General features: G+C 37.6%; 1 protein-coding gene across 4 annotated transcripts in view; it reads right to left on the bottom strand.

The window, feature by feature from the left end:
• Window positions 1–2,912: 2,912 nt before the first annotated feature.
• The window catches only part of ap2a1 (adaptor related protein complex 2 subunit alpha 1), a 49,287-nt gene continuing 33,295 nt past the window's right edge, over window positions 2,913–18,904 (bottom strand). The window contains exons 14-22 of one of the 4 annotated variants that reach the window (XM_072369735.1): window positions 15,042–15,104; window positions 11,857–11,919; window positions 9,594–9,676; window positions 8,746–8,834; window positions 8,456–8,580; window positions 7,026–7,142; window positions 6,325–6,394; window positions 5,716–5,850; window positions 2,913–4,736 (exon numbers count right to left, since the gene is read on the bottom strand). In XM_072369735.1, coding sequence (XP_072225836.1) covers window positions 4,659–4,736; window positions 5,716–5,850; window positions 6,325–6,394; window positions 7,026–7,142; window positions 8,456–8,580; window positions 8,746–8,834; window positions 9,594–9,676; window positions 11,857–11,919; window positions 15,042–15,104 — 823 coding nt within the window. In that variant the 3' untranslated portion in view covers window positions 2,913–4,658. Of the gene's footprint in view, window positions 4,737–5,715; window positions 5,851–6,324; window positions 6,395–7,025; window positions 7,143–8,455; window positions 8,590–8,745; window positions 8,835–9,593; window positions 9,677–11,856; window positions 11,920–15,041; window positions 15,105–18,904 lie in introns of those variants that run through there. The other 3 variants (XM_072369736.1, XM_072369737.1, XM_072369738.1) reach the window with 3 other exon arrangements.

Here is an 18,904-nt window from a genome sequence, read left to right as displayed (position 1 = left end):
GCAGTTGTTTGAGGAAGTTTTTGTTTTAATCATTTTACAGTAGGAGTTGGAGGGTGAGAGGCATGAGACCAGGTCCTCTGGCTCCATAAAACGTAAACTGCCGTTGTGTGAAAGCTGTATAATCTATCAACAAGCCCTTTAGTTCAGTTAAAGTTGAGTCGTTCCTGTCACACATAAACTTTGAATGATGTCTCTGTGATACTGTGTGGCTGAGTTATGAGCCCTCTAAAATAGGGCAGTTTGGGGCTCGTTGTGTGCCACTCAGCCGGCTGCTCATTCATAAAAATCAAGGAGCAAAAATGTTCATGTTTTTGAAACATAATATTTTAAAAAGCTGAATCATTTGGTAATAGCTGAATGTCTTGTGACCCATTTAAAGTTTGAATGGTGTCTCTAGCTGAAAGTATGCTGAAGTAGTTAGGTTGGAAAGAGGAGGAAGAGCTGAAAGCATTTCCCATTTATTTGAATGATGGGAAAATTTGAATAAAAGTTAAATATTTTAAAAATCATAAACACCAAAAGTCATAGCATAAATCTCCTGAAGGAGCTGAACATTTTGATACCAAAATGGGTGAAATGGTTAAAAATGGTTAAAGTATGCAGGTCTAGTTAATCAGCATTCTCACAATTAAAAATCAAGTGGCAAAGTAGATGAATAGCAAAATTAACACCAGCTTAAATGAATGACTTTTAAAATTAAAGCAGAAAAATATATTAATTTCACATTCTAATAAATCATTTTAGCAAGTAATTGTGTTACTTGTTTCAGTAGCACCTATTATTACACAAGCTTATTTATTTAGTCATTCATATCTATTCGTATTTAGATTATGATAGATTCAGTTCTCCATTGCAATGAAAATGTATTGATTGGAGGATTTTGTGTAGATTTGGTTTTACATTTTTAATGTTTGAAATCTTAACTTCAAATCAAGGTTCTTGCCTCACAGAATTTGTAAAAAAAAAAGTTTGTGTATTTTGATGATACTGTATATCTTTACAACCCAATTTCAGTGTTTCTGATATTGTGTTGCACCAAATTACTAAATTATGTAATTGTGGATCTAAAACTTCACTGCTTTATATATATAAGTTTAAAAAGGTTTACTAAATTCAAGTTCTGAAAAAAACGTATATAGTCATTTCCATAGAATTTGTTGAACTGTATTTTTGAGTGATAATGTAAATAAAGTTTTTATCAAGGGCTTTCTCCACCGGAGCCAAAGCTGTCTGGAGGCCTTTTCTGCGGGTTCAATGGGGGTCTCAATGGCTCTGCTCTTAGAAGCCCCTGTTATGCCCAGCAGCAGGTAGGCCTTGCACAACAATAGACCGGTGAACTCTTTGCATCCTACTTCAGTGGGCTTACAGCATGCGTCTGATTCCATGGTGAGAAAACCAGGTGGTACTTGTACTTGGCATGTATCTCCTGACAAAAGTGATGCCTTTTTGGCAAACCTGTTTGATGTTGTCCATGGCTCTGCAGATGATCATCGAGGCTGCTGAAAGGGAGCTGGAGTTTGTTGCATTTCCCATAAAGTGCTGCAACCCATGGAAGTTGCTGTTGATATTTCTGTGGCCTGTTTGGCCAATTTAAGACCTTCTCAACTGTGGAGAGTTACAATTCCAGCTCCTTGCTGCCACTAGGCAAGAGGCAAGGCAAACCCTGAAAAGCCACCTGTCACACTTAGGTCAATTTAGAATGACCAGCTAACCTAACATTTATATTTCAGGACTGCGGGAAGCAGCAGAGTACCCAGACATGCTCAGGAATAACATCCAAACAACAGACAGAAAGGGGAAAATATATATATATATTTTAAGGGATGGTCCATGGGCATGCAAACTGCAGAATGTAAGGTTTAGTTAATGTCCGTCGTCTTTTTTCCAAAAGTGAAGATATGATGGAAGTTGGGAAAACTTGCCAGCTCAACTTTAAGTAATGTTTACAAAATGTGCCAGCAAACATTATTGGGCACTTTAGCAAACATTCCCATGTTTGCTATGTTCCAACCTCTGCTCTTAAGACTCAGTTAAGAGACAAATGTCCTGATACTTTCCTCCTTTAGAATTTACTTGTAGAATTCAGAGATCATCGTTATATCAAGGATGGCCTGGCCCAAATGAAGCTCAAGAAGCCAAAACCAAATGATCACTACCACATTTCACTGAAGGGCTTTTATGGTGGAGAGCATTTAAAACAAATGTTTGGGTTTTTTTAAACTTCTTATGTTTTCACAAAACATTTTCTCATTTGCATTTTGGCTTGGCCACAAGATTGTTCTCAGAATGAACACAGATGTTTTCAGAGATCAGTGATTTTCTACCTGCAGCAGTGGAATGTTCAGCATTATCAGTTAGTGTTCTCCTGATGGTGGACTTGAGAATATTAGCATAAGCTTTTTTTTTTTTTTTTTTAAAGAAAATGTTTATCACCTAAACCGAAAAGACCCAGAGTGCAGTTAAAATAAGAATCACTTCTTTTGTCTCTTTTCCTTTCTTTAATTCGAGTTAGCGTAAGCCAAGAAGTTAAATTGTATTCTTTTGTGATCTCATAGACATGCCTGTTTTTGGAGTGATTTTTGTTGGTTGACACTTTTGAAGAAAGTAATAACAGTCTTCACAATTTCTAACACAATCTTTCTTCTTGTGGTATTTTAAGTACATCTTATTTAAGTGCACAATAGCTCTAAATTTACATTTAATGCTCAAAGAAACGGTTGTTGCAGGGGCTAAATGAAAGACAAGCCTCGAAGAAGATAGGAGCACAGAGTATTAGAAAACCAGAGGTCTTACTTTCTCAGCTGAAACAAGAATCTTGTAATTCCTGCGATGGTCCCTACTGTGTTGACCACCTGTTGTACGTATGCTGTTGCCATCATGTTTCAGTGTGACAAAAGACAGGAGATATCTAATGGGATAAATGGCATAGTTTTACTATCATATTTTTTCATTACAGAGTAACTCTTAATTCTAACACGGGTATTGGACAGTTCCTGAACACTGATACATGAGGCTTCTTATGCTAGTAGTACTGCATAGACACAAACTCATCGCACACAAAATTTGTAAATTTTCCACTACAAAGGACAATGTCCTGATTGTTGTGCAGACATTGGAAAATAATGTGATCATGTATTTGAAATTTGTTTAGGCTTTTCTTCTCACCCATTTACAGTCACACTCATATTCACATATATTCAGTGTCCCCTGTAGTTGTAATGGAAATCTGGGTTTTCATATGTCGTCCATTCACATTAGTGCTTGTATGAAGCACTTTTAAGGCTACAGAAGAACAAACTAAAGCATTCTGTAGTTCTGAAGTATTTGTGTTTTTGAAACAGTTACTGAAGTGGCTGAGTATAAATCTGATCTACTGGCATTAATCTCTCCTTAAATTTTTTTGCAAAAGAAACAGGGACTCCTCATTTTTGTTCCAACTGGGATGGTAGTGGTCACGAATGCTATATAAATTTATAAACACTGGCAAAGCCACCCAAACTAGAACCAATATCCTCTAGTCATGTTAACGAAAATAAGTAAGATTCCTGTTCAGGTCTCATTAATAAGCCTAGGTGCTGTCAACTGACTTGAATTGTGTCCACACATTTACTTGCCAAAACAACAGTCTTCTCTTGCTATGGTAGAGCATGCTGCTGTAAGATACCTTAAATACAGAAGTGTTAAAGTGAAACTTCCCTACCTGTGAGGAGGAACAGCTCAAAAATACCTCAAGATTTCCAATGACATGCACCTGGCACAATGATAAAAGTAGTTGGTGGGAATGACAAACCAAAGACAGCTTTAACTGTGCAGGTGTCATCCCCGTATTCATCTTCTACATAGTCTATTCTGTGCCATCCTTCCACCTGAGTAGCTTGGTAATCACTAGCACTCTAAATACGCATGATGGGAATGTCTCCAAATAAGAGATTAACTGGCACATATTTACATACAAAGCGATAACAAATGCACAAGATCATTAAAATCCTGAGCAACTCATTGCGGGGCTTCGTGAGAGGAATAGGACCATTCATTAGAAAATTAAGAGGGCTCAAGCTGAGAGGCCTAAAAGAGTATTTTAACACAAAGTGCATTTTTACTTGGAATGCTTGACAAACCCTCAGGCCTCATTCAATAAATGGGACCCACCACAGGGAATCAGGGAGGCCTTTTATTTCTGTGTGGGTGTGATTGGGGTAGCATGCGTGTTGTTTACAGCTTCTCCCATTTGACTTTAAGGAATGTTCAACAAATTCAATCTCTCATACACATCTACACACGCAGAAATATAGACCAAACAATTATATCATGGATAGAGAATGAGACCCCAGCACAACCATGAAACACATGTACTCGCACTCCTGGCATTACAAACAAGCTACACAGATAAACCAAGAAGATAACCTACAAGAGTGTAGCATCATGTTAATAAACAAATAAAAGATGAACTAGTATCTGACTCAGGGACATGAGTAATGACAATAATATTGCTGCTGCTATAGCAGCGGTTGTTTTTTCCCTTGTAGAATAAATGTTTTATTTTTTTTTAAATTCAAAGACTCTTCATTGGAGGGAGGATGAAAGGTGCGGCGAGAGGACTCGACGGAGAAGTCGCTGGTGGGATGATGGAAGTACTGGTCACAGTTGAAGTATGTATTCTAGAACTGTTGGGCCAGCAGCTCGCAGAGACGCCTGGATACAGAGTCTTTGCTGCAGCGCAGAGTCAGACGGTACATCTGCAAATATGAGAATGGCTTGATTGTAAAAGCACAGTGACATGCATGTGGCAAAGTTTGTTATCAGAGAGAATACTAAAGGACCTCATGAGACTGCATATCATTTCTTCATTACTGCTATTACTAAATATCTGCTGCTCATGAGACTTTCAAATGTATTCATCCTCAAAAACATTTATTGACCAAAGCTCAGACAATAAATCACTGTATTTTCCGCACCATAATTCCAAAATCTGTCACGGATACCGCCATTTTGAATTTATCTCGGGGAGCGCCAAGCATTCATCAGGGCATTAAGCCCCCTCCGCATCACTAACCGCTCTCCCTTCGCGCCGCTCACCGCCACGTTCACTTTTTGCCGCGCCTCTTTGCTCTCCTACATTGGAAAAGAATGGCAACTGGCCACTTCGCCCGCTTTGTTCGGTGTGAATCCAGGGTCAGGCGGATCCCAGCCATTCACTCTGAATGGGGTGAAGATTGTCTGGAGCTCGTACTTAGCGATTTAATCGTGTCATCGTTAAAGCTTTTGCCCATGTCCCAGTGAGAGTCTGTTCTTCAGTCTGAGATGCAGACTAATGTGCAGTTTATAAGTGTAAAAATGATCAACGATGTTGTCCTCGACCGTCGGACCATTTCCCGCTGACACAGGGATGTAATACATGCACTACGTGTGCTGGCAGCGATAAAGCAATCAGAGAACATTAGGTAATAGTACGCCTTATAATCAGGTGCGCCTTATGTATGAATTAAGTACAGAAATGGACCCCATAATTGAGGGTGCGCTTTATAATCAGATGAGCCTTACAGTGCGCAAAATACGGTAATTAATCCTGTGCATATATACTGGAAAAAGTTAGTAGTCTAATCAATTGGATAAATTGAGATATAACCATGCTCGACATAACTGTGCATGTAAACATAGGCAGTATGAGAATAAAAAGAAATTGCAGTGACTTTACAGGTAGCAGGTGTTTTGTACCTGTGCCTGAGCATTTGGCTCCAGTCTCAGCAGGCATCCAACTTGCTGACTCTTGGTTTGGATCACTCCAGCACACACATAGTTTTCTGGATTTGGATCAACGTTGTCCAGCAAGGCCATTCCTAATCCCAGCAGCTAAAGAACATCACATCATCACACATGTACATCACATAAAGTACAACAATGTAATGGGATTGATTCAAAGTATCAACTGAAAGCAGAATCTTGGCTACATAATATGATGTACAAAGTTTTTTTTTTTTTTTTAATGTCTCTTTATTTTATTTTTTTCTCTTTACTATTCCTGTTGATTTCTTTTTTCTAAAGCACAAATAATTATGTGTCATCTTGTATGCTCCACCATAAAACAATATAACTGTTATAAGAGGCAGAGAGTTACTTGTTGGGTTGCACACAAAGCAATTAATCTGCCACCATGTAAAAGTGAGAAAACAAAGATCAATGAATGGCAAATGTTTTGTTGTAAGAATACCATCTCTGATGTCTAAGGACACTTTTATTGTGGAGATACTCTTTAATAATGATGTTTTGAGATATAAGGCATCAGGAAAAGAACACAGAAGAATGACCTCTTAAATGTGGTTTTACCTTTGCCTTGAGCACCTCTGTGTCCATGCTGTTGTTGGCCTTGAATATCTTTTGTGCTTCTTGCTGAGGCCTGAGGAGAGAAACATAATGAGTTTATCGCAGAAATGTATTAATAGATCTCCATAGTGACCATTGTGTGGACAGCTGAAGCATTTAGTATGGTGCAACAAGTTTTTCCTCTGCACTGCACAGACAAATAATTTCTAATGATGACACAGACTGCATTTCCCATCCCCTCTCTATGCACATGCATTCGTATAGTTCGCCAGTCGATTGCTGTTTATTTTAATCAACAATACAAGGAAATCTTTGAATCGGCAGGAACTAAAATTGATCTGCACATGTGAAAATGAGGTTGATGCAACAAAAAGGGAAACAGAAGTGGAGCTACACCTTAAACTACACAGACTGATGTGAAAACTAGAAACTATACTGCAAGCTGATTGAGTGAAAATGGACTCTTAAATGGTAAGCTTAACATATCTGCACACAAAAAGAGAACTGTCATGGCTGTGGTCAATACTGCTACAGAGTAGGACCACAATAACGTGGCTCTGCCATCTCCTTCTAGTGAGCTTGCTAAGTGGAAACATGCTACGGCAGCTTGACATGGTGCAACATAGGAAAAAAAGACCAACTCAGGTGATGGAAATACTTTATAAATCCGCAGATCAAACGCAGAGGCCAACACAATCACTTACTGGCTCAGCTGTTTCCAGCGCTGGAAGAAATCGTGTGAGGACATCTCAGTTGGCTGGAAGAACTTGTTGATGGTGACAGGCAGCTTGAGGGTCAGATTTTGCAGAGCTCCTCCATATCTGACCGTAATAACACACAAAAACCAAGTTTATAAATCTGTCAGCATGTTTTTGTCTGTTGTTCCACAAAACACATTCACCAGGATTCCTGGACTCTTTTAAAGCTGGCCTAAAATTCTTTTTATCCAAAAAGGCCTTTGACTGCTGACATGACTATGATCTGTGTATTATTATTATTATTTTTTTATGCTTTTACCTTGTAGCACTGAGATCCCTGATGAAGAGTGCATTATAAATAAAAAATATTATTATTATCATTATTATTATTCATGTGCTAATATGCAAGAATTATTTCAGCTCATTTATCAAAATACAATCCCCCTGTTGCCTTGCTCTCTATCCAGCTGTATGTCAAAGGTTTAGTTCACTTTTCCTCTATCACATATCACAACTAAACATAATTTATACTCGTGGGGTGAGACTAATGTTTGTGCAATTATGTTTGCAATAATTGCAATTATGTCTCAATTTGTAGTAATGGTGTAAAAGTTATATTCATTAAAGAATAGTAATTCCCAGACTTGGTGGGTTAAAACACACAAGAAGCCTAAATCTCCATTACAATCATTCATTGTAGTTTTAAGGGTTATATGTACAACAATTAAGATCAGTGTATATTAGGGGTGTAAAGATTAACCAATACAAACTGGACTCCCATTTAAACATTTAAGATAGAATTACATCAGTAGCTAAAAACCCTTGATTGAATAAACTGGTCTATGCCACGAGTCTACAATCAAAAATGAGTTAGGTTTTGCTGCAAATACAACACTGACAACGCAAAAACTCTGCTTTGATTCCAAGACAAAACATTTGAGTGGGTCCACATCACTGTATGGTACATGCTGCTAGGATGTACCAGTTAGAACAACAAAGCATACAGAATACGGATAATGTTATTGTAGACTTTTACAAACTAAAACTTAGCCACAACTCAGTGAAGTTAAAGGTAATAAAATATACTGCTAGAGATTTAAAATCTGTAGACTTGTCATAAGCCTCTGCTTATTAATTGGGACCCTGTCCAAAAGGAAATCCTGTATTTCACTCACTGTGAAGTGTGATTGAAAAATTTAAAAAATAAGTTCCTATCGTATAAAAATACTAAAATGTGCGGTATACCACTTCTTTGAGCTACATATTTTTAACACAACAGATAAGCCCGACAACATTTAAAAGCATGCCATGGGACCTTTAAACACTGGAACTGGGTTAAAAATTTAAAAAAAATACAAAAAGGGCTAGCTATAAACTAACAATTCTGTTCGTACAGTCACTCACTTTTAAGGCTTGGGGTGGTTTTAAAAGTTTACCTGAACTTTATGTTAAGCAGTGGGGCATCAGAGAAGTCAGTCAGGCACTCAATGTTAAGGACCTGCTGGATCTGGGCACCACCCTCTACCAGTGGTTCCACTGGTTTGGTTTGAACATTGAGCTGTAATCAGTAGTCAAGGTCCATTAGGAAATGCAATAGATTGACTTCCAGCCAAAAACTGAGGCAAACTTGCACGTTACTCTTCTCTCATGTATATGATATGATGATTGTCATATGATAATATAAGACTTATGTTTTAGTAGTTTCTAAATATACTTAAAGGATATGAGACTGAAGCTCTCCAGGACAGCTGACTGTGGTGGTGAAGCTGGCAAACTGCACTGATGTCTTGTTACCATAGAACAAGTACATTCTCCCTAAGAATGACAGAGAAATTAAAATATTATTTCACTTGTTAACATGGCCTGTGGTTTGTGGACTACTCAAGACTAAAAGGTAAAATATGAAATACATCAGGCCTGGTCAAACACACCTAGCAATGAATTGCACCAAATCATTCCCACTTTTTGAACCCAACTAGACAAGCAACCTCAGAAGCTAAAGAATGGAGCAACACTTAAAGGCCAAAAGCTGCAGTCCCCTGATTGGTCTTTTGTGGCTAGTTGCAAAAATAAGTTAATTCCTAAAGAGTTAAAATGTTAAAATGTCAAACTTTAGAAAGGAGAAACAACCATGTGACAGCCAGGTACTGAATCTATTTTGTATTAGTCTCTAGTCAATTTATTTCTTGATGACAACTGTAAGGATGGTGGATTTTTAAACAACCCTTAAACTGTACATAGATGCAAAGTAATGCAATATTATGGGCAGGGCTGTTTGGAACCCACTAAATGTGAATAATGACCTTGGACTCTTGCTCAGATCCACTCTTTGCACCTCACCTCTTGCTGCACAAACGTAAGATGTCAACAACTTTGGTTACATGCTACACTGAAAGTTTTATGACAGCAGTCCACAAATAGTGGGTTACACCATGGTGGCTATATCCATCCTTAATAGTAGTCCTACTAGAGAAACCCTCTGAGACATAGCCATTTGATAATAGATCACTACAAGCCATGCTCACATTATACCAAGTCCAGACTAGCTCAATCAACTATGCTAGGAAAACTCACCCAGATTCTGACGATACTCTGACTTGATGCCAATCTGTAGCAGCTGATTCTCAAACAGAACACCATTGTTCTTGCACACAAACCTGTAGGATGAAAACATTTTACTGGTTAATGAGCAATGAAAAGTCTCCTCGACAATGGCTGTTACAAAACCTATGACATAAACAAAGCTCTTTTCTTTTTAGCTAACGATATTGTAATGTTATTACTTTGTATGCTCTAATCCAGTGGTTCCCAACTAGTGGGTCGCGGACCCGTTTTCAATGGGTCTCCAGACTCAGACTGGGAAAAAAAAAAAGTTCAGAAAAATACAGGTACGACATTGACGACATAAAATATGGATTTTCTTATACTGAGGACCAAAGGGGGGAACAACCTCAGTGCACTTTTTCATTTTGAATTAAAATGCAGCCACTTGAGTGTTAAAGGGAAATTTTCCTCTTTACCGTCACACTATTTGTTTGCTTTTGTTTATCGTTAAACTTGAATTTTGTGTCTATTGACACAATGTGATATTTTACTTTATGTCAGGTTCAAACGGCAACATGTTTTCATTAAAGAAATTTGAGATGTTAAAAATTTTCCTGGGCCGGAGCTTTTCTATAACAAATGATGGTGGGTCCTGGAGCCAGACCAGTTGGGAACCCCCGCCCTAATCAGGTGACAGTATTGACTCAAAGATGAGCATTACTCTTGACATTTATATTTACAGCTTATCAACAATTTTACAATTTATCCATCTATACTCAAAGAAAAAGTCCTAAACAACTAGTTGATTTATAATGTGCATTTCTAAGCAGTAATGACAAAGGCTCACAGTTTGGTAACCATTTGTAAAAATTACCACACGCTGCATAGCCTGTAATACTGTATAGACTAAGAAGTGCTGTGTGATTGTGTGAGAGTGGGTGAATGTGGCATGTAGTGTTAAAGCACGTTGAGTTGTCAACCAGACTAGAAAAGCACTATATAAGTACAGTCCATTTTATTACTTCATTTTAGTAGAAAAAAGTGTCTTGCCAAACTGCAAATGAGTTAGGTTTAAACATGGATTAGTATCCATATACATTTTTTGGGCATCCCCACACCTTACAGCTTACAGGGTCTTAGCTGCTCAACACACACTTGCTTGTCATCTTGACTTTTGAGACTCTGGAGGCAGAGACAGTGGCTTAAAGTCCATAGTTCTAAAACTTATAGGATCCACACTATTGTCAATCAAATACATTTTCTGTCAAACTACTGTTTCCTTTGATGGTTTCCTGATGGTCCAACAGAAGAGCTATTTTTGTTACTGTCAATGCTATTTCAGCTTCTAATTCTGTTGCTCCCGAGTAGCATACTGTAACACAGTGTTTCTCAATTCCGGTCCTCATGACCCACTGCCCTGCATGTTTTCGATGTTTCCCTCCTCCACCACACCTGATTCAAATGAATGGCTGCTTATCAGGCCACTGCAGAACTTGATGACGAGCTGATCATTTGAATCAGGTGTGGTGGAGGAGGGAAACATCGAAAACATGCAGGGCAGTGGGTCATGAGGACCGGAATTGAGAAACACTGCTGTAACAGTTTACAGTTTTTTTAAAAATACAGCAAATACTATCATCGTTTACTCTAACAATACAGAAATATCAGTTTTAATTCTCAAAAATTCAACTACTATTAACTCCCGTTGTGGAGGAATGTTTTAACTGATGCTGACACCAACTGCATTTCCTTGACTGGAATGTGGAAGAAGATTATCCTATCAGAAGAGAGGAGACTAAAATAAATGAACAAAAATAGTTTTTCACTTTATGTTACTTTTCTACACTCAAGTTTATGCCCTGTACTTTCCATGTGCACGGTCGGTTATCACATGTGCTGGTTTGAATTTAGTTCAGCACCGCATGTGATGTCTGATTCTCTGCTAAAGAAAGTGCCCCTAGATACGTGTACGAAAAGTCATCGAAAGAAACAAAAGTGATAAAGTAAATTTTTGTTGGGGGGGGGCAGAGCTAAACTTTGAAAGCAGCATGAGAAACACACAAGGCAGTATGGCTGATTGCTCAAAATGTGAAAGCTCTCTTCCCAAAAGAAATTCCTCAGCAATTATTGCTAAATTATAATCACCTTACTTATCAAATGGCTGTATTGCATTAAAAAATTTAAGTAAATCTACCTGCTTTTCCACCATTTACTGTAGGAGATCTTTTTTTTTTTTTTAGGGTCAATTAATCCCCTTTTAGAGGACCTGACAAAACGAACAGAAAGACCTTACTTGTTAAGAAGCTCGTCTGCTTCAGACAAAGGAGGAGCAGGATCCTCAGAGGGAGGAGCAGAGCTGAAAGACCAAAAGACAGCCCAGGGATGAAGAGACAGAGGGATGGACACACACAAGAAAGAAAAAAAAAACAATACATGGAGCAGAAATGGGAAATGTAAAAGCCATTTTTTCAAAACAGAACATAGAGAGATTAAGAGAAGTCAGAGAAAAACAGAGGTAGAAGAAAGAAGGATAAAACAATGTGTGAATGGATGGGTTAGTGAAAAGCATGTTTAAACAAAAGTGATCATACACAATGAAATATATTTTACTATAAGTAAGCGTGAAACAAATACTCATTCAGTCTGTATGTATTTGGGCAATTTCTGTGGCTTTGGCACTGATCTCACACAGAAAAATAAAGGAAACACTAATAATCAGGGTAAAGAGGAAACTTTTAGCTTTAATTTGGCATAGTTTATGTTTGGACTCTGAACATTTCAATATAACCAATGTAAATTCAGTAAAATGTCTAAAGGCTGGAAACTATAATCAGTCAGTAGCTCTTTTCCATCCATGTGTTTAAAAAAATAATGTGATTAAAAAGTAATTGGAACAGACTTTAACAAAATTATTATTATTGTTATTAACAAAATTATTAGGCTTAAAGAATGTGCCAAAGTAAACAAAAAAACAAAACAATGCAACAATGTAATTTCCCTTTGGGATAAATAAAGTATTCTTTCATTGAAATAAATTTCGGTTTATTTAATTTTATCTGTACAGTTAGCTAATCTCACAATCTCTATAGCAAGCTAAATTGGATGCTGTAGAGATATAAAGAATTAGAAAAAATGCAATGCAAATGGAAAATCAGGACATCTCTACTGCCTCAATTAAGATTACATCTTTTAATTTATTTTTATATCACAGTTAAATGATGGTCAAAACCTATATGCTGTTTTAATTGAGGATTACAATATAGTTTGGGGTAGAGATGGAAAACAAACAAAAAAAACAACAAAGAAAGGTTAATTATTAGATGAGTCTCTGCCAAAGTTGGATGTAATTTTTTAGGGTTGATGTGCCCTTCATAAGCCACTAAGGTATATAACGTTTTTAGTAAAAATATTTTCACCGAAAATGGCTAATTTTAGCAGCTGCTACAAACTGGGAGGGTAGAACAACTGATTGTGTCAATAAGCAATATAGTTATATGACATTAAAAAAAATTTAAAAATGATTGTGCTTGTTTTCATTCAGCCTCTCCAAACCATGCAAACCCAGAGATAATGCAGTTGGAGATAGGCTCACAATGTGTGTATGGAGAATGTGAAGTTGACATCACATGCCAGTTTGTTTGGATGCCATTACTCGCTTGCACTGTAGCCATTTTTTTTAATATGTTAAGACCCTGAATTCAAACTATGGTAACAACTATAATTGTGGTGTTTTCTAAAACTGTAGGGTCAGCCTACATAATCATATCTCAGTCCATATCTAATCCTCAATACCATTAAACACACCTGTCCACTGCAAAGAAAAAAACCAACACATTTTCATTAAGTTTCAGTATTAAAATATTTAAAGGAGAAACAACCATGTGACAGCCTGGTACTAAAATCTTTATTATCACTAAAGTGACTCAAAAAGTTAATTACACACGACTCCATAAAATGAACACATGGCTGAAAGTATTTGATGGTATTATTATCCATCATTTTTTAAATACCCACTAAATCCATTGCAGGGTCGCGGAAGGACTGGAGCCCATCCAAGTTGCCATGGGACAAAAGTCAGAGCATACCCTCGATGGGCCGCCAGTCCATCACACAGAGACAAAGGAGACAAACAACCATGCACCCTCACATTTACTCCTAGGGATAATTTAGAGTCACCAATTAACCTAACATGCATGTTTTCGGATGGCGGGAGGAAGACTGAGTACCCGGAGAAAACCCATGCATACACGGGAAGAACATGCAGACTCCACACAGAAAGGCCCCAGCCAGGATTCGAAAACAAGAAGCGTCTTGCTGTGAGGCAACACTGCTAACCACAACACCATCATGCAGCCTGATGTTCAATCTTTTGCATCTAACAACAGTAAAGTACGAGTGTATATTAACAGCCAAAATCCAAATAAAGCTGCTCTCATTCACATATTTTTCAATTTCTTTTGTCAGACAGCTACACGTCTCAGAAATTATGAATGAAAAAAGTCCCTTAAAACTACAGTGCATGTGTCAGCTTGCCTAAAGCATTTCCAGACTGGCGCTCTGCTGAAATCCTGATTTTCTAACCACAGCATCATCTGTCAAAATCAGAATTTAAGCAACTTAAATACAATGTCTATAAAGTGATTTTGGCTATACTTACATGTACAATGATCTCCAACAGGGGATGTTAGAAGCTGCACACCACAGCATGGAGGTGTCAGACACAATTCAACCAATAACTCAAATCCACTCTTGTACACGTAGACTGTTACAAGGAAGGCTGCCTTGTTAAATGGCACAGTGGAGCTCTAACCATAGCTTGACCCAATTGTGCATGCAATCATGCTGAATGTCTCAGTTCTAGCAGCATCAACAATTCTGTATCACAAGTCATAAGTCGAATTAGCTCTAAAGCTACCTTAAGAGCTTTCTACAACTATTCAATCAAATTTTGCCATCATTGACACACTTGGCAAAAATGTATTACAATTGACTGCATTATAAATGCTTTGGTAACTAAACTGTAACAAACGTTTTAGATGACAAAAATTCCTCACTGCAGTTTTATTCAAAAGGAAATTATAGAGATTAACAGATACAGTGACTTGGCTTGTATTTAAAAAAAACAAACAACAGTTAATCCTCCTTAAAAAAAAAGCACTTTACAAATTTTCTTGATGAAAAAAAGTTTGAAATTTGATCTAATTTGTCTTTTATAACTAAATCTTTCATTATGGTAATGCACTTGATATGGGAAGAAATTTAGATAGTATTGTGTTCAAGTTATTAATTGATGCTCCCAAATCTCTTCATATTTTCTATTAGGAGTTAAGGCAACAAGAGGTAAAAGTAAGTCTTGTGGCCTGAACTAATAATGTGTTTAATCAAAGATAAAAAAGTATATCCTCAAAAATAGAGTGGTAGTGTTTCATTTGCGTTTTTCTAGTAATTTAATTCTGCAGTTTACCACTGCACCCTTACTCAGAGTCACCAGAACCCTCCACCAATAGGGAATCGGGAGTCTCAGTGGGTTGTTCCAGATCTCTGTCAATGTCCAATCACGGTAGAAGACAGGAGACAGACATCCATGTCAAAACACACAAATGCACACACACAAAACACACAGGAAAATAGAGAAAAGGGAAGGAGAGAAAAATACAGAAGACAGTCACATACATAGCAAGATTCAAGACTGACAAGAGTTGTAGACCTGCCAACCATGAAATCTAGTCCATTATCTGCTGTTTCAGGTGTCAATTTTTGAAACCGTCTGCCCAACTTCACTAACGTGAAAAGGAAAGTACACTCTATGGATTATAAGTTTTTTTGAGTTATTACATAACTTTTTTAAATTAAAAAAAAAAAAAAAATCAAACAAGAAACCAGGATTATACATTTTCAAAATACAACTTAAAAAACAACAACAACAACAACACATTAAAGTCATCAAATTACATTTAAAGCCCTTCTTTTAAATAAAAGCTAATATTTCTGTTTGATTGTGTGAATTACAAGGAGGGACATTGACGGATTATTTTTTCTTTTTTGCAGATGAGGCACAACCCATGTGTGAAGGAGGCTTTAGATGTAGCCCTTAAACTTGCTGGAACATCTACTCCTGCTAAAATTTGGCAAACGTCTTTAATGTTTCTACTTGTGAATAGTCTCTCTCGCTGTAGAATGATCAACATAAAATTGTTCAGAACCAAAACTCTGGATGATCACACTTGCGGATGATTCATCCAGTAAATTTGATTAGTAGCTGCTACAGACTCTCTCAATTCCTTTGAAAGCAGTTAGGCTGGATTCACACATACGTGTTTCAGGCGTTAATGTTAATGTTCTCTCATGTCGTTCATATTCAACAGATTAACGTCTTGCCTTACTGAATTGAATTGGTTGTTTTGCTTTGCTGGTGTAGCTTGCGGTAGAAAGTTGAGGCGCCAACCATTCAAATCATGTCACTAATTGTGTGTCCGATTCTCTTGATCAATTCCTGCTACAATTCCAAGCATCAGGCCTGTCGACAGTTGAGCATCGAAGGGGGTATTTGTTTTTTCCACGCACTTCTGCATTTTGGCTTGGTTCGTCATCTGAGACTGCATTTATCACATTTTAAGACTTGTTAAAGACCAGTTTGTCTTACTGTTATATCCTGACATGTAAAACATTAAAATTGAAAGGATGTGTACTTCCTTAGGAAAAACAAAAACAAAAAGAAAACTGTATATGTTTGATGCCCAAATGACTCTTGTAAAGAGTAAGATTAAATGCGCTTTGGTTGTTCTGCATTTATTTAATTCTCCTCTTATTTTCTGCTTTTCAGGCATTACAACTTGCTTGATTTTTCAACACAGAACATAGAGAGATTAAGAGATTGATTTTTGGCAGCGAAATGCTTCCTAAGATATGTTTACCAATCAGTGTGTGTGTGTGTGTGTGAGTGTGTGTGTGTGTGTGTGTGTGTGTGAGAGACTGTCACCTCTGTGGGTGTGATGTGGGTATGACTAATTTACTTTGTACCTTTTACTTACTTACTTTAATTTACTTTGTGCCTGATTAACAAGTTAATAGATGAAGCAAGACAAAAACAAAATTTGCAGATTATGGTCCCCATCTGAGCAATTGGTGCATCGGTTTTGACCTAAATAACAACACATTTAAATCATAGCTTGTCTCAATCTAGCACCATTTCCTGGGGAAAAATCTCAACTGAAAGAAGCGAGGCAGCCAAATTCAAGTAAGAGCTTACAGACAGATTTGATTCTTTAATAAAAGTTCTATTTCACAAACCTAACAGCACATAATATCTGACTGAATGTCTTCAGGTTGGCAGGTCTATATTAAACAAAGATAAAGCAAAGAAAACAAGAATGAACAGGACGACAACCAACAGACATATTACTATTAGACGCATAGTAGTCTAAAAACGCATACACACCACAAACCTCACAACTACCTACATTTGCTACAGTTTAAGACAGTAAACAACAGCACATGAAAGATTTAGTGCACTAAGTGGGGTTGTTTAAGAATTAGTGACAGTAAACAACTGTCTGATAGAAGAGTGAAGCAGTGGTGCGAGAAAAAAAAACAACCTACAATACATAACATTTGCTTTAACCGAAATAATAATTTAAATGTGTTCTACTGGGAACTAAAACTGAGCAGCTCTTCGCATCCAAATTCCTGACTGGATATGCTCTGACAGGGGTCTGCAGGAGAGATATTAAGTTTTAATTAAAAATACACGCCAACTGGGTTTAAAGGTTCAAATCATTCAGTTCAGCGGTGTTGGACATAACAATGAGGGCTACATAGACTAAGCTATATCAATTTACAGATTTGCATTATTAGCACTATTCTATCAGCGTTTCTCTCAAGCACCAAACAAAATTAAAAAAAAAAAATTTAAAATTTTCTCTTTCCATCACTTAACCTGCTGCTGCCTTGCTACCAAGAAAACAGTTTGTTTTTAGTTTAGTCTTTTGTAACTACAAAATGAAAAACCAAGACCATTTTAAGTAGTAATATTGAACCAGAAACCTTAATGATAAAGAAATCATTAAAATGCTGCAATTTAAAAAACGAGAATATCAAAGAGAAACTAATTGAATTGATTAGACAGGATATTAATAGCTTTTAGATTAACTAAAGTTCAAATCTGTTTAGCCAAATATCAGTTGTACATAAAAGACTTCAGAAAACTTTCAGCTCAACATAGCTCATTAAGCCACTGATCTTGCTTACATCCCATCTCGTGTGGGAGCGCGATAAATCATACTGAAAGGTTAAATAATGTAATATACTGTAGTGACCCACATTAAGGAATTTAGGAGAGACATTCACTAGAGGGCTTGTACCTTTAAGAGCAAGGGCTCATGGAACACACCGGTTACGGATTCCATATAGTTTACATGTTTCCAAGCAACAACAAGAGTTTTCTGAGTGACGGTTGTTGTTCTGAGATATATAATTTGTGGAGAGTAAACGGACTCGACTCACCTCCGTCTCCTGTCTCATCAATATTATTTACATCTCCACAATTGGTGACCCCGAGAAAACGAACATGTCTCACGGCGAACGAAGCGGACACAGCATCTCAATAGCGCTGGCACTGAGTGATGTTAACGATGCAGTTAATGTCAACACCAATATCTACACCGCGACTGTTAAGTTGCCCGACTTTTGGCAGCACAACCCACGAGGTTTCAGCACATTGAAGCCCAGTTCCAGTTGAGAGGAATAACTCAGGACGTTACTAAATATTTCCATGTTGTGGCAGCGTTAGATGACTCAATGATGGCCAGCGCAATGGTGCGGTTGGAAGCGCCACTGGTTACCGGTAAATACGGTACACTAAAGACATTCCTTTTGAGACTCTTTGAACTGTCTGAACTGGAGAAGTCGGACCGCCTGCTGTCTCTCAACGGCCTCAGGGACGGCAAACCATCCAGAGCTGATTGAGAGAATGCTGGCTGTATTGGGATGACGCTGTTGCTATGATACAGACCCAGCATCCTGAGGGATTCATTTCAATCACAGGGGATTTCAACCATCTCTCTCTACCCTCCTGCCTGACTGGCTTTGTACAGTATGTGCACTGTCCAACACGAGGAGAAAGGACATTAGATCTGTTAGATCTGAAGGAGACTTACAGGGCAGCGTCTCTTCCACCACTGGGTAGATCTGATCACAGCATGGTCTATCTACAACCCACATACAGACCTTGTGTACAAAGACTGAATTTTCTTTCAGAAAGTGGTCACCAGAGGTGAATGATGCATTGAGAGACTGTTTTAATGTCACAGACTGGGCTGTACTGGTGGAGGAAGAAGAAATGG

This window comes from Leuresthes tenuis, unplaced genomic scaffold (assembly GCF_036924035.1).
Source record: "Leuresthes tenuis unplaced genomic scaffold, fLeuTen1.0.hap1 SCAF_17, whole genome shotgun sequence".
Lineage (NCBI taxonomy): Eukaryota > Metazoa > Chordata > Actinopteri > Atheriniformes > Atherinopsidae > Leuresthes > Leuresthes tenuis.
This window is presented reverse-complemented; position numbering and strand designations above follow the sequence as displayed.